At 35.2% G+C, this 16,478-nt stretch overlaps 1 protein-coding gene across 3 annotated transcripts; it reads right to left on the bottom strand.

Annotated features, from left to right (window-relative positions):
- Positions 1-204: 204 nt before the first annotated feature.
- On the bottom strand, positions 205-15,268 carry LOC141834595 (uncharacterized). 3 transcript variants are annotated; one of them, XM_074721912.1, is made up of 18 exons: positions 15,200-15,268; positions 14,551-14,620; positions 13,903-14,457; positions 13,629-13,817; positions 13,420-13,533; positions 12,798-12,856; positions 12,641-12,707; positions 12,462-12,513; positions 12,295-12,387; positions 11,826-11,909; positions 11,316-11,710; positions 10,843-10,904; positions 9,786-9,855; positions 2,983-3,063; positions 2,806-2,907; positions 1,238-1,371; positions 934-991; positions 205-554 (listed from the first exon to the last, which is right to left on the bottom strand). In XM_074721912.1, the coding sequence occupies exons 1-18, from the start codon at positions 15,244-15,246 to the stop codon at positions 450-452; spliced, it is 2,337 nt and encodes a 778-aa protein (XP_074578013.1). In that variant the 5' UTR covers positions 15,247-15,268; the 3' UTR covers positions 205-449. The 3 variants fall into 3 exon arrangements, with proteins under 3 accessions (XP_074578013.1, XP_074578015.1, XP_074578014.1); XM_074721914.1 differs by having other exon boundaries at positions 934-988; XM_074721913.1 differs by lacking the exon at positions 15,200-15,268 and adding an exon at positions 14,774-15,045.
- Positions 15,269-16,478: the final 1,210 nt, after the last annotated feature.

Genomic DNA, 16,478 nt, shown 5'->3' with positions numbered 1-16,478 from the left:
AGGAAGGCAAGGGAGTGCATTGCCTGTGACTGTGTTGTGCTCCCTCCATTACTGTTAAGCCTCAACAACAGCGTTGGCATTTTGATGATTAAAATGGAAGGGAGAGAAAAAAACGAGATAGAAAAAGGAAAATATTGAAACTGAAAGGCATTTTAAAAAAACATTAAAACTGCAGGGACAGAATGAAACATTGACGAGTAATGGGGGAAAACATTGACCTTTTCATAAACTGTCGATGACAAAGTACAACTGCATTAACTAACGAAGCATGTTCTGGCTATTCTTGATTTGATTACAATAATGGTAACCACCCAGAGTTTTGTGTGTAGAGAACGAACGAACGTCCGTATGATTACCGAGTAGAGGGTATGCAAAGTAGTGAACACCAAGTAGAAGGTATGCAAAGTAGTGAACGAGAAGCAGAGTCGTACAAATTAATCCAACGTGTGCTATTCATCTGATGGCTGAAGACCACTGGTATCACCCTGAGCTGTGGGGGTCTGCTGCTGTACGTCAGAAGAGCTTTTACCTTCAGTGGTGTCTTCTGGTTTGCTCTTGAGCATAAAAATGAAGGATATTAAGCAACAAAAAAATTGTTACTAGGTGATTTAATCTAGACAAGATCCATGAATTCAACCAAAAATAGTCGAGCTAGATACAGCAAAAATAGTTGAGCTAGATACAGCGTGCTGATTTGATGATGATACAGAAACAACAATGATTTTGTCTGTGTTGTTTCTAACTTGCCTAATGCAATAAATTTGCAAATGGTACATGATCAATGATTCGAGTACGATTTTGTTGATGGGAGAGAGGACTTTAATAAATTCACTGGGGACAGACTAATGACTCAAAAAGCAAAGGTGGAGAAAGAAATCACTATTGTCATGAATAATTCTTCTAAGAAAGAAATTAGAAGTTACCACATCCTACCTTTTTCTTGTCAAGCCAGCCAAGTCCAAATGGTCTAGAGAGCAAGCCTGCTTTCCTGCTAGACATATTATAATTTATAAGGCATAAATTGATTGATCAAACACGGAGAATATTAATTTAAACAGATGCAACCATAAAAGCTAAAGCTGCATTGAGATAGCAATTACACGTAGAAAGAGGTCCCAACCAAACAATAAACATGAAGGATCAAAGTTGAAGATGGAAAAGACAGGATAGGCAGAATAAGCTATGACCCAATAGTAATATAAGAAAACAACAGGATTGCAAGGTTGCATTAAGGTACCTTGGTGAAGGCAACGGTTCTTGAGATTTAGCCTGGCCTGACTGATACTGTATCGTTGCCTCCAACATTGACTCTGCCATTACAGCCCTTTTTTCCATATTCGCAAGTGCAGCCATAATCTCTTCATGCTTTTCCTGTGCGTAAACAATAGAAGCAAGTAACTGATATGAAAAAAGACAATACTGATAAAACAGAGTTTCATTTGCAAGAAAAAAGCCAATTACTGAGATTTCAAATGAAGTCCAAACCCAAACTAGTATTCTAGTGCAGTTTGTAGAAGTTTGACAGGTAAAATTCAAAAACACACTTTTCTTTGAAACAGATATATAGCCAAATGAAAAATTCTTGATAGAAATAAATTTGATAAGTTTTTTGCTAGATGATATTTCATGAACCAGCTAAATCCATTCACAGCAACTTAGTCATCCAAGTGTTTCTGAACAATAAAATTAATGATGACTTTTATGAAGTCGTCCATCATCCATCAGCTTGGCTTTATTTGTTCCATTCACAAGATTTTAATTCCTTAGTATTTGATTGTTGTCTATGACACCCGTTTGAGGATTTTCATGAGTACAAGATTGATTTATCTTGATTGAAGCTCAAACCTGCATATTACATATCACTTCAAGTATCAATGTCTACATAGATAAGGGTGTTAAAAGAAAATTGACTAAGCACAAATAGCTAAACAACCTAAAAATTTGAGGTCAATTCCTCAGTTGTATTTAATTTTAAATGGTTGGTCTTGATATGAGTTTTTTCATCAAAAAAACATCAGGGCAAGAAAATATGAACTCTTATTCTTTGAAGTAGGGGTGGCACAATTAAACTCTTCAAAAAACCAAACTGAAATCCTTGGAATCTAGTTTTTCAGTTTGAAAACTATCAAGATCCAAACAAACCAAAATTTTAAGTTTGATTCGGCGTAGACCCAACCTACTGATGATTCTATAATTTTCTATTCCTATTCTCTATTTCATAAATGTTAAAAAAAAAGCATGTTCCCATCTATGGCTTCGATGAATATCTGACTACAATGCATTACTACAACTACAATAGCAATCAGAGCTATATTTGTCTTGACTAACATGCTATGGTACCTATAAAACATATTCTTAGGACTATTTTGTGTGTATCCAGTTTGAATTTAGGTTGATTAGAGTCAGTAAAACAAAATCAAACCGAAACAATTTTTTTTCAGATCAAGAAATCAAAATTTCAGTTGATTGATTTGGTTGGTATGACTTTTTTATTTTTAGTTAAGCATGCACGCCCTTACTCTAAGACATGCATATTAAGAGAGTCTGGTAATTGTATAGAAAATGACAGTTCATAGTTAAATTTAGAGAGAACAAAAACATGTTTCATCAACAAAGTTCAGCTGCAAAGATTTTTCACCCACAGTATGATTGGCAAATAAAATCAATATTTTATGGTGAAATTATGCTAGAAGCAAAGAAAAAATGAGCAAACCTTCAAATTCCATAAATGAGGGGAAAAGAAATAAACAGAAAAAAAATCTACAATCCATTTTAGTGCAACTGCAAACTCAGGAACATTGGAACCTGAAGCATGTGTGCTGTATATTTCTGAGCAGCAGCATCCTGCTCAGCTAACATGCGAGCATCTTCTGTCACCTTTTGTTCCTGCTCCAGCCTCATTAAAACCTTTGGAAGTGTCACAAGTCTTAAAATAACTATAACATTATGATATTGCCTATAGATAAAGGGAAAAAATTATACCTGAAGCATGGCATTTTCTCCTTCTTGTTTCTCCGCAAGAGCTTGCTGCAATGTCAATACCTCCTGTTCCAGCTGCTCAACCTAAAAAAGGAATATCCCTTTGCTAGTTTAGTACAAAGGATATATAAATGGTATGACTAATCATCTAGTTATATTCCCAATTATTGAGCTAATGAGTTGCACAAAGCCACATCATTGGTAAAACACAAGTTATTCATATCATTTTTAATTTATCAAATGGAGTGTCTCTGGTCTCTCATTATCCTCACACCTTTTCCATATTGTGACTATGAATTTGTTCATACTATCTGGATTTTCTCATATCTTATTACCTATCGGGTTCCAAATTCAAATCTACGTCTAGCTATTCATGACTAGTATTATGTCCAAGGCAATGTCATCGACCACGGAGCTTGGAGGTCCGGCCTGTCGTAAGGTAATGTCGTCGAGCACGGAGCTCGGGGGTTCGAGAGGTAAAATCATTGTCGATACTGAAATGAGACCATCAGTGATATAGTTGAGAGGGCTTAGAGATCGAGATTTGTTTAAAGACCTGCACTTATTTCATAAGTGTTTATTACAAACAGGAAGTGGAATGAAATAAACGCTATGCATGAATGTTTAAATAAGATGCATGATATCCCTCAAATGCGGTATGGCCGCAAATGAGTTGCGTGCCAAGGCCTGGGAAGTCCTTTTTCTTGCGGATCGGCTAGGTAGTATAATCCTCCTGTGAGCCGACCTGTGGCTCTGTATGGTCCTTTCCATTTAGGCTCAAGCTTTCCCAATCCTTCCATTCAAAGGCAGAGCTAGGATATTGATCGAGTGTGGAGTGTGGGCAACAATATAATATATTTAATAAAGTCAAATAAAATTTAAATTTTATAATTATAAAATTATACATGCTCTAAAATTAAACATCAACATTAACTAAATAACATATATATTGAGTGTGCCCCACAAAAAATTCATATGAAGAAATAACTATGTTTCATTATCTAATAGAATAGAATATATCAATATGATGCATAAAAATTGATATAAAAATTAAACTCCAAATGACAAAATAAAAGCTAACCTACTAAGTTTGTCGATCCGGATAAGCCTCCCTAATATCAGTAGACAATCCAATGAAATACAACTGATAAGACACTAAGAAGGTGAAGACACTTTCCTATATAGCAATTGATAAACTTGCTAATGCGACACTTTCAAATAACAATATTCAAATGAGACTTTGACAAGTTGATCTTCAAAGGAGTTGACATAATCTTCTTTCTTAAGAGATCTTCATCTAAACATCTTTTTCTCCAGTTGTCAAGATGTGGGATATGATCCTTCAATTGAACCCACATCAACCTTATCCTGGAGCATTCAAGATTTATGAAACCATATGACCTTTGTTTCTTCATTTTCTGTATTAGTAGACATTGGAGTGCAAAAAGGTTTTGATTAATCCCACTAAGTATTTTCTACCTTTTTCTTTAACCTATATTTCTTGCAACATTGACAGTAAACTTTTTCATGAAATGAATAACTAGGTTATTGCCACTGCTGAGAATATCACTGAACAATTTAACACTATTAATTCCAAGTCAAAGATTTCAAGTCTATTACCCTAATGTGGTTGGTCTCTCTCTTATTTTTACTCGTCAATCTTCTATCTTCATAAACATTAATTTGAGTTAAAGCCTTTTTTAATCCCTAGACATCGAAACATTACAATTGTATGCCCTTATTACACAATAATATAATATTTATTCAACAACTTGTCATTTAAAAAGTAATAATAAGAATATTAATATACTATAAACACAATGTTTAATTATTTTCATAAATGAAAATTATACAAAACATAAACATGAAATAGTATGATAAATTAAATAATATTGTAATAATTATTATTTTGCAAACTCCCAGACGGCGCAACTAACTTTCATTTTTTTCCCCTAATCACATATTCCTGTTTGGAAATTTTCTCTTTTGTACCGGAATGGTGTAATGATAAAGTTTGAATTGTTTAGAAGGGTGTTGAGTGTTTTCAAATTTTGGAATAATGGGAGGTTATAGAGTTCAGGAGTTAATGCTAAGCTGAAAGCAATTTCCTTGCTGTGTTAATGTTGAGGAATTAGGATTGTTATCCAGCTGCAAACTGAAAAGAATGAGAAATCAATTCTGCTGTGAGCTGCAAAACAAGTGCAGAATGGGTTTAAAGGAGTAGTATGGCTTTTGGATTCAGGAAGGGGTAAATCAGTTGAATTGTTTTCTGCTAGCAAATTGAGTTTTTATTCAGAATGTGAGATGCTAATTGCATCACAGAGTTTTAGAATTGGTTTCAAAAGAGAGTAAAGTATCAATAGCTTGGATAAGTTGGTTAATTTCGGTGGAGCTTATTCATTTCAAGCATTTACTGAATAACAAGTTGAGAGTCTAATCAAATTTGTTGATAGCAGCAAGAACAGGAGAGGAAACAGCATGGTGAAAAAAAAATTCAGGAAAAAGAAAAAAAAACTGATAACTGCATATTCTGTTTTGATTTTTATCAGCTAAGTTTGTATTTCTCAGCTAATGTTATTGCTGGAACTACTTGAGAATACTCTACGAGAAATCTGTTGCAACAGCTGGCCGAATTTATGGAAAACTCAGTGGACATGTAGTCATATCAAGAGCTTTATTACTTGCTGCTGTAATTTGTTGCAGTGGATGTGATGAAATTTGTTACAGTGCTGTTTCCAGCAGTTTCAAATTCTTACTGGAATGGGAAATGGTTCAGTCAGATTTATTGATGTTTTCCAGAGCTGTGAATCGCAAATATGGAAAATAGATGCTGCTGAGTATTTTGTTTTATCTTTTGTTTCTGCCATTTGCTCTTGAGGTTTTGAATATGCTCAAGCAGGAATTCTGAGATTCTGAATTGGCAAATCTATTCTGAGATTCTGAATTGGCAAATCTGTTCAGTGCCAATTCTGAGAGATTTAAGCCGTATGGACCTGTTGTGACTACAACTTACTGAAGTTATATTGCTGTGAAGCTATTAAATGTAGAAAGGAATGCAATTGTTGGGTGAAGAATTTGTGATGAGTTGATGAAGTTGTGAATTGTTTTGCTTGGATTTCCTTCAACTAACCAATTGCAAATTAATCAAAGAAGTAGGATTGGAATGGGTTCGAGATACCATGGATCAAATCAGATCAGATTGAAGGTTTCAAGAAACAGAAATAGAAACAGACATAAAAACAGAAAAAAAGGGGATATTGTGAATGCATGAATAAAGGTTTCATGAATCTGATCAGTTGATGAATTCTGTTAAATTCCATGTCCTGTCAGTTACTTCCTAAATAATAGATTCGGATTCTAAACTTTCAATGTTGTGCTGCAACAGATTTGCAGTTCATTCCTGAAATTTTTGTTAGCTACTAATCCGGATTTGAATGGCACATAACTTTGAATGGTTATTAGCAATATCTATTAAGTTTCATGATGGAAAAGAAAGGTTTCAACAAGGAGAACAGAAAGAAATAAATACAGAAAAATAGAGAACTGAAAATTCTGTTTAAATTTTTGAGATTTTGCAGATTTGGCACAAAGGGGTTGAATGATAATATCATATTTTGAAAAAGTGCAAAATCTGGAATCTGAAACATGCTGGATTCTGGAATATGTTGGTTGTCTGAAATGAACAACAGTTGTAATAAGAATTTCTTCTAAATTGTTGATGAATGCAAGTAAGAAAAAGAAGAAACAGCAGTAAGATTAAAATGAATAAATTCAGAAAAACAGTTTACTGCTAATGTTGATTGCAGCAGCTGGATTTCTTGGGAACATTCTATATTATATTTGTTGCAGCTGTTGTGCCGATTGTAAAAAGAGTTTAGTGGGTTTGTAGTTCAAGTCAATAGCTTGATAATGGCTGCTGTAATTTGGTGCAGTGGATAGAAGAAAATCTGTATTTGTTGTTTTAAATCTGGTGGCTGATCTTTTCAGTGCCAATTCTAAGGGATTTGCAGAATTTGTGATGAGCTGATTTCTGTTGAAGCTCTAGAGGTTTTTCAAAACTGGAAACAATGGGTTGCTTGATAATATCAGTTCTGAATTGTTCAGTTTCTGATTTTGATAATTGCCGAATCTGATTTATGCTGAAATCTGGTAATGTTGGTATTTGGCACAAAGGTTTGACATATGCTGTTGTTGCTGTTTCAATCAGCCTTCAGCTGCTAAACCTCCTGTTTTAATAGATGTTGATCAGCCTTCAGCTGTTGTTGTTGTTTCAATCAATTCTGATATGCCTTTTCAAGCAGCATATGAGTTATTGAGTTGGAAATTGCTGGAAGTTGGTATTTGTCTGATATTTCTGTGACAGGAGTTGGAATTGTTCTGATTTGTCTGAGACAGACAAAGGTTGAAGTGTGGGGGAAAGCTAAGAGCTTAATTAATGTTAGTTTCTGAGTTTGAAGGAATTCAAGCTGAAACAAGGTGGAAATTCTAGCTGAGATAAGCTGGGAAGTTCTGAAAACAAGCTTAATTTTAACAGATATTGGAACCAGAATTTCTGATAAAGGTTAAGTGAATTTGAATTTCTGAAATATGGCGAATCTGTTCTGAAACAAACTGTCTGAGGTTACTATGAATCTGTAAGTGCTGTGAGAAATTCTAATTGGGTGCAAATAAGATTTGGAATATATCAGAAAGAAAAAAAAAACAGATTGAAATTAGAAAAATGGCGGTTTGCAAATTTCAGCCTATTTCTGAAATTCTTGAGAGGCTGATCTAGAGTTGAATTGAAAGGATAATTGCGGGTGAATGAGAATTAGAAATCAAGCTACAAATGAGGAAAAGAATGGAAGGAATCATGTTAAGAACTGAAAATAAAGAAGCTTGAATTTAGAAAGATTGTCAACAGAATTTTAAAAGTGCAGTTTGCAGAAATTGGAAAAGTGCTGAAATGATAAGGAATGCTGAAATTTGAGGGAAATGAAATTGGAAATTCTGAAATGATGATTGAGAGAAGAAGAGAAGTAGTAAAGAATTACCGGAATCCAATCATGTATCATCTTTTGTGCCCAAATCTTCCACTCATTAAAAACAATTTCTTATTCGTATTCTTTCTTGCTTCAAATTGCATCTTGAATTGTTTCTGATTTGCCATTATTGCTTTTCATTCTACCTTTATACTGGAATTTATATCCATAATAGTGGTAGAGAGTAGAAGATTAGCAAACTTATGGTAGTTCAAGAAACATGTGTAGCTTGAGTGCCCTCTACCAAAAGCATACATTTTAGTTTAGAAGGAGAGCCACATAATGTTTATCCTGGGAGGTTTGAGTGATATCATGCTCAATTCATTCATGAAAGTGGAAGTTAGTATTTAGTAAACCGAAAGTAAAATGGGTGTCCAAGAATGCTTAAGATCTTTGAGATTTATTATTTTAGATGGTTGCTTCTTCGATTTACTAATCATGTTTCGAAATGTGTTTAGGGGGGTGCCATTGAAGTAGGATTTTAGTTTCTTTATTTGCTTGAGACAAGCAAGAATAAGTGTGGGGGATTTTGATGGTTAGTTTAATTGGCATTACATTTTGATTCGAATCGTTAGACATTTGGATTTATTTGGGTTAAATAAATGGTTTTGGAGTGTTAAAAATTGATATTCATGATCTTTTTATTCAAATTTGAATTTTCATGATTGGTTTGTTAAATTTTGGTTTTAGGTGAAGATTTGGATTACTGTTAAATGCAGATGAGCTCGAGTTTAGCCTAGGTCAAGTCAATGTTGAACTTGACTGATCAAATCAGTGAAGCAGGCCAGCAATTGAATTGAATCAGCTGCTGAACCGGACCAATTGCTGAATCCGGTTCACTGGAGAAGAAAACCAAAAGAGGAGAACAGAACAGTAGCTTCGCAAATTCAGATCGTGATTTCTGTCTACGCGCGCGCGACAACGACGACGAGCTCCGTTCACATCTCCGATCCAGTTTAGCTTCCTTCTTCAATGGCAATTTCCGCAACCTTCAACAATCAGCAAGAAGGTCACCAGATCAAGATCAATACCAAGTTCTAGACGCCACTTCTTTCCTTCGCAATCCACTGAACAAGCAGACCATGGGGCGTTCTCCTAGATCTGCGAATTCCATCCGATCGTAGGGCTTTTCTGGAGTTCTCCAAGAGTTTCTACAACCATTCCGTTTCCATCTTCACCAGAGCGTAATCAATCGGATCTGCTAATCGATTTCCAACTGGTTGTTCCCTGTTCTGCATCACAACGAGAAATCCAGCTACACGGGCGTTTCCTTTGGCTGTGGTGTCTCAAGTTATTGGCTGAAGATTCGGAATAGGCTATTGAGAACCACAAGGGCGTTCCCTGACGGTTTCTTCACAGATCTGTGAAGAGAAGGAAGTTAATCTGTGATTTGAATTTGTGAATGATTTTTGCATTTTCTTAACCTAGATCTAGAATTGTTTCATTTTAATTGCTGTTTAGATTGTTTTAGCAAAAGAACAATGCATTTGATGTTTCATTTGATTTGATTAATTTCGTTTGAGGTTGCTGTTTTGAATGTTGCAGTTTAGAATTCTGAACTTAGTTTCATTTTTATAATTAGATAGTTTGATTCGAAAAAATTGCAAGTTTAGAGTAACTATGCCAAAGTACATTCATTTTTTAATTCCATATTTTCATAAGGTTTGTGTTACTAAATGCTATACTAGAAGGTTATCAGAAAAGGATAGACCAGGAACTAAATGGTAGACATAAATCATTAACATACCTAGGCAACTGAACTTATGAAAATATCCTTCAAATTACCTTGGCGCTTAAAAGACGTCTATTGTCCTGTTTGACCATCTCCATCAATGCTGTCTCCAACTCCTCAGCTCTAACACAATAAATCAGAAAAACTACATTAAAGTCAGGGTTACTTATGAAAATTTTATTCAACTTTTCCTCAGCCACAAGAGATGCATTAGCATATGTAAATAAGAGAACATTAGTAGAAATTTCAATCTTGAAAATCTACAAAGGAAAAGAGACAACTTATCATAGTCTCAGAATTCTGTAAACATGTGTTACAAAACTAGTCATGTTAAAGTGTTAGTGTCAACAAATAGTCGTCATCATTAGGTAGTGCTTGTCCCAACTATTTTGAGTCGACTTCATAGATCTTCTACTCCCATTAAGCCCTATACAATGTTTTATCATCAATAATCAGCTAAAATGATTTTTATTACATTAATTGGAGCTTCCTTGAAGGGGAGCCTTGGTGCAGCTGTGTGATCTAGTCGCGGGTTTAAGTTGCGGAAACAACCTCTTGCAATACAAGATAAAGCTACATACAATAGACCTAATATGATCGGACCCTTCCCTGAGACCCCGCATTAGCGGGAGTTTCGTGCACCAAGTTACCCTTTTTTTTAAACTAGAGTTTCGTTGGTCTCCTATCCCTTACACCTTCCATTATCATATCTGCTAGACTAATTTTTCATTGTGTGTTGCTTCTAACATCTAAATATTCCGATCCAAAAATATTGTTGGCAATACAATGGTCATTTCCTTTATTGCGTCTCTTGTTAATTTTTTGCTTTGATCCAAAATATGTTCTCATAATCCTAAGAGGTTAACAAAGCTGAATAACCAAAACAAAGCATGGATTAAATATTTTGCAACACCCTTGCCCTCTCACCTGACAACAAAGAAAAGCACGCACAACAAATGAATTTTAAGGAATGGTACACAAACAAAGCCACACAATCATGTGATTCTAATGGATGTAAACAGATAGAAGAAATGCAAATGTGCACTAACACATAGATGAATCAAGAGGCCACTTGCCAACTGGAAAGCAGGGTGAAGTATGTACACACACCTAAGAGCAGCTGATCTTTTCTCAACTAGCAATCTGCATAACTCAACCTTCAACCATTTCACCTATACAAGAGACTCATATTAATACTACAACATAACTAAGAAATCTAACAAATATAAGAAAGACAATAGGTGTTCCTATATGATCAGAGTTACAACTGTGAAATCAACTTGATAATTATTTTATAACTTCATCTCCAGTGAACTAGCCTTGGATAGGAGTCATCATTTAGGATGGGTGGATGCCTTTATCCTTTGTCAATTGTTCCTTGGAACTCTATGTTCTCTAGCTCCTCATAAATGTTTGTCAAAATAATAATTAAACTTCTTTTAGAAATAATAAAAAATTCCTACATTGATTGTTTACAGGAGCATTTGAAATTTCTGTGGTGCCAGAACTGGCTGGTTAAATAGAGTAAGCATTTGAACACTAAGCAAAAGATTAAACATAGGTTGATTAGGTAGAAAGATTACCTGTTCTTTCAGATCTGGCACAGAATCTGACTTGCCATCAGCTGCTAAGCTACTTATGCATCCCTCACTTAACCCATTGATTTGAAGGTCACCTGATCCAACCTTCGAGTCAGGTTCTGCACGTAATGACTCTGGACCACGTTTAAAACTATACAATTTAGATGCAAGACCCTGAGAGTTCTTCCAAACACGAAGGCCTCTGGACCTTTCCTCTATGACAGCTAAGACTTCAGGTCTATGTTTTTTCCTCAAGTCTTCCAATTTTATCTCACTGACAGCTTGGTAACCCATGCAAGCTGTCAAGACAAGTTGGCTGCTGTCAAAGGTAGAACCAGCAAGGGATTGCAACAGAGTAACTGCATCTCCAGCATCTCTTGTTGTGACCAGTGCAGGACCTAGACATCATTACGTGGGGGCACATCTTAAGAGACTCAAGCATTGCACAAGCACAACTTGATTGAGATAAATAGATTATTCAAGAACACAAACCAAATGTCATTTACCCAGTACCATATAACTCCATCAATGCAAGGGCAGTATGGAATAGCATAACGCGATTTCCATAAAAAAGAAGCACGTCCCAAATACGCAGCACTGAGACGGACAAAAACAAAGAATAAAGAGATGACATTTGCATCTTCTAGAGATATGATTAATCAGAAATTGGCAAGTGTAAACCAATGAATAGGAAATTGTGGTGATTTATGACAAAATTTTGAGATAGAGCTGAGGTACAAGGAAAGATGCGAGTATATGACTAAATATTATCTGATGTGCAATAGATGAGGAGATGCCAAAATATTTATCTTTCGACGGAAGAATACGAGAATCTAGCACCTCAATAAGGAGGTTCTATAAATAATAAAGAAAAGTAAAAACAGACAGAATGATAGTACGAACAAGATGAAGTTTCAAGAAAAATAAACTAACATTGAGTGGCAATTGTCTTTGATGAATGTACTGAATCTAAAGAACTAACCAGTTTCCCAAGGAAGCATATTTACAAAAATTGAAAGGAACCAAGGTCCAGTAACCCATGCAATCTGAACGCCCAGGTAGTCCAGGTGATTTACTGCCAACAGGAATGTATTGTATCCAGTAAGTCATCAGATAAGGCAATAGAATATCTGCACAAAAGATACAGACCCAATTTTGGAAACCTTTCCCGAACCAGATCCTCAAGAACTAGTTGATCCACCTGATGGAGATTAACAAATCAAAAGGTTAACATGTGTGCTAGTCATCACCAACTATTCTTTAGAAACATCCATCAATGAATGGAATGAAGATGATACTGAAAGTGGTGATTGAACATGGATCAAAACCTGAGATTCAATCATTTCCTCAGAATAGTAACCATCAAAGTAGTCATCAATAATACCAACCAAAGTCCTACAAAATACCAATAATTTACATGACTAAATAAACTGCAGTAATGCTCAAGAATTTTGGTAAACCAAATATAATTCTTGTTCAACCTACCAAAATGCATTCTCTTCAGTCATCAGCAGTAGCAACAAGCCTGCAAAGAAGTTCATGGCCTGAAAGCATGAAATCCCAGAGATAAGAACCAAAACTTTATTAAATATTGATCCTTGGTTCATAATCAGAGAATTATGCCTACAATTTCAAAGCAGAATAGAAGTTCTTCAAATAGATGCACGGGCACCCACACCAAAGTATTCAACAAAACATATGTTCCACCCAAATATTTTTGGTTTTTCTGTGTGGATATTTCTCGTTATTGAACTCACTTTACTGAGGCATGAAAACCTTAGTTTAAATAATAAATCACCAATTATAGACATGGATATTAGAAATTAAACTCGCAAACTTTCCCCTGGTATTCACTGTTTAGACAGTAGTCATTTTGAGAAATTTCTGTGACTTTCTACAGAGTTTTAAAATATATGTATATATATAAAATAAGCATGTGCTGTGCACTAGTAAAATATCTCTTAATATCCAGAAATATTGTGGAAAACTTAGCCAATTTATAAATATATTACTAGTTTAATATATAGAAGAAAACCTTCAAAGTCATAATGATAAACCAGAAAATCTAAAATGTGCATGAATTTGCCAGCAAAAAGCGCATTGCTACCTGACAATATCCAACTGATGGATTATGTCGTGCATAAGCTGTTAGTAGGCGCCTCAAAGCATTCCTCCCATCTTCATCCAAAGCAGGGTGCCCAGGAAATGTTCGGGGCAAATCCTACCATTAAAACAAAAGTGAAGAAAAATCCTACAATAACAAAACTCATTTGATGGTATGGGAATTTGAATTTAAGGTCTCATTCACATGACAACCTTCTCGATCTGTCCCTTCCACTTCTCAGGAATGCATCGTCGAGTTGCTTTTGAAAACTCAGAGTCATTTGAGTTGGAAGATTCATGATCATTTGCATTTCCATTCTTTGTATCTGCTTCTGTAGATAGTAAGCCATCATAATATCCTGTGACCCTACGGGCTCGCACACCCACAAAGGCTTGCCACAACTGCAACCAAAACACATACAGAGAGAGAACATTATCAATTTTAATATGACAAAGCATTCATTACTTAATATAATCTTGAATGCACCTCCCCTCTTAGAGCCATTGGCAAACCCCCACGAACCAAACTTTGCAACTCTTCTTTCCAAGGGAAGGAAGGAACATCATCTGTAGGCAAATCAGCACCCCCTGATGCTTCTTGAACTAATTCCGGTCTGTCAACATCATAAAATTCTTCCTCAGATTCTTCTTCAGATGCACCTCTAGCTGACCTGGGCACACCTTTGTTCTGCTCATCCAAAGTAGGAAAGGTTCCATTGCTTCCGGTAACTTCTCCATCACTATAAGGTCTTCTTCTTTTCTTCACTCTATAGCTCATCGTCTCTTCAATAGCACTTAATGATGACCTTATCTGACTCCATATTTGGATTTTGTGAGCCCTAGCTTCCATGGTATTCTTAGTAGCTACCTCTTCCAAGGCTTCGTGGTTACTAGTTCCATTCTGATTGCCCTCCACGCCTGCAACATTATTTGCTTCTCCAAGACTCTCATCTACTGAAGAATCTTTAGTTACCCCCTCTTTCGATTCGCAGATTCTGTCCAAGAAATCCTTCCACCGATTGGATCTCTCTTCTTCCTCCTCCTGAAATGGCAATGACAGCATCTGATCAGTAACAAAAACTTCTAACAATAAGCAGGCAAGGATGCAAAAGCTAGGATAAAATCAACGTATTGCCTTGTAGATCTTTGCATACTCGTGATATCTCTGTAAGTGTTGGGGCCTCACCGTAAATCCATAGGCATCCCTGCTCACATTTTTGCATCAGCAATTCAAAATACACCAAAAACAACACGAGATAAACTGAACGCTTCATGATTCAGGGAATAATAAACCAAATCATTTCTCCAGAGTTCAGAGCAAAATATCTATTGTCGAAAAAAGAGGATCTCTTTTTTACCTAGAATCTTCATCCATATAGATAGTAGAAGTGATCAGTAGGTAGAGACCGCGAAACCGATACGACCGTCCATGGAACTAATTGTGGACAACTGTCGAGGGAAAAAACCCTAGAAATCCGGTGGGATCGGAATCCCTACCTACTAGGGAATGAAGAAAAACTAAATCCTAATGCATCCGAGGAGGAATTCCCGCACACAGAATCCCAAATGACCGATGAAAAAGACACGCAAGAAAGCAGCTACATTGGCCAAATCAAATCAGCGTGGACGAGGAAAAACGAAATCCAGCGTAGATAATGAGCAGAAGAAGGTCAAAACTCAAAATCAGTTTCTTCCGGGGAAATGAGAGAGGATTGAAAGGGCGAGCAACGCGGAGGGATGGCGATTTGGAAACGCGTGGTGACGTCGACGCGGGGAGGGCTGACCTTTTCAGTTCAACGGTGGGGATGCGCGGCCGGCCCCTGCTCTTCATCTCCGCTTTACGCCGCTGCCGCGTCCGCCACTAGCGCCGCCCTTCTCGCGAAGGATGTGGACGGATTCCAGTTGAGTGCGCAGGAAGCGGAGGCGTGGTGGATCTCGCTGCTGTAAGCCTGTAACGGCACGGCTGCGAGTGCTACATTACATATGTCGCCTCTTATAAAGCTTTTTCACATCTGCATAAATGATTACTCGTCATCAATGTGTCTACAAATTAAAGAGATGTAAAAAATAGAAAATAACCGGGAAAAAGTTTTTCTTTGAAACTGCTGTGAAAATATTTAGAAAAAAATAGTTACCTTTTTATTTCTATTATCATTAAAAGAACACCTTGTATAATTATATTAAATAATATATATATGTATTTAAATTTTAAATTTTATACTAGTTTTGGTTAAAACTATAAACCTTAAAAATATATATATTATTTATTATTTAATGTTTTCATAATAACAACATTAAAAGAGATACAAATCAGAAGAGCATATATTCTTCATATTATAGCTGCAATCATAATTATTAAGTCGACTTAATTTTTTTTAGTTCGACTTAGTTGAAATTACTCACATAAAATACTTTATTATATAAAAAATCGCTTTTAATAACCTAATTAAAATAGTTTTATTTTAGTTTAACATGCTCAAACTTAATTAAAATCACTCAAATTTAATCAAAAACAATATAACACAATTATAATTATAATTATCACAAAAAAGTGTCAATTTCGTCAAAATTAAATAAAAATGTTGTTATATTAAAATATTTTTTATCAACATGTCAAAATTATTCAAAATTGACACTTTAATACTATTATAATAATTATAATTAACTTTAAATAATTTTAATAATAAATGTATTATAACAAAGTTAAAATATATTTCTAATGAAAAATATAATAGAGTATTATTTTAATATTAAAAAAAAGAGATTACCCAAATGATTTTCTTTAATTTTTTCCCCAAATAAAAAGTCAATATTTTTTTTTTGCCGTATATATAGTTCTCATACCCTACACACTTAATCCTGTGCGCACGATGCGCAATAGAAGATTTTGAATGTCTGAAAGTGTTTCGACGTCCGACATTCCAAAACCATAACAATGCTATTTTTATTATTTTTTTTACTTACGATTAAGTCATTTAAAATTTTTTCTTTAAATTTTCGTGGTTAGTTATAATATCGAGTACAAAAAAAATATTCACGGGGTATACCCAAGGGCGGAGCCAT

The sequence above is a fragment of the Curcuma longa genome, chromosome 9, assembly GCF_044706935.1.
Source record: "Curcuma longa cultivar G26 ecotype Majalengka, Jawa Barat chromosome 9, ITB_CL_G26_1.1, whole genome shotgun sequence".
Lineage (NCBI taxonomy): Eukaryota > Viridiplantae > Streptophyta > Magnoliopsida > Zingiberales > Zingiberaceae > Curcuma > Curcuma longa.
Note: the sequence above shows the minus strand (reverse complement) of the source record. Positions and strands in the feature narration are given on the sequence as shown.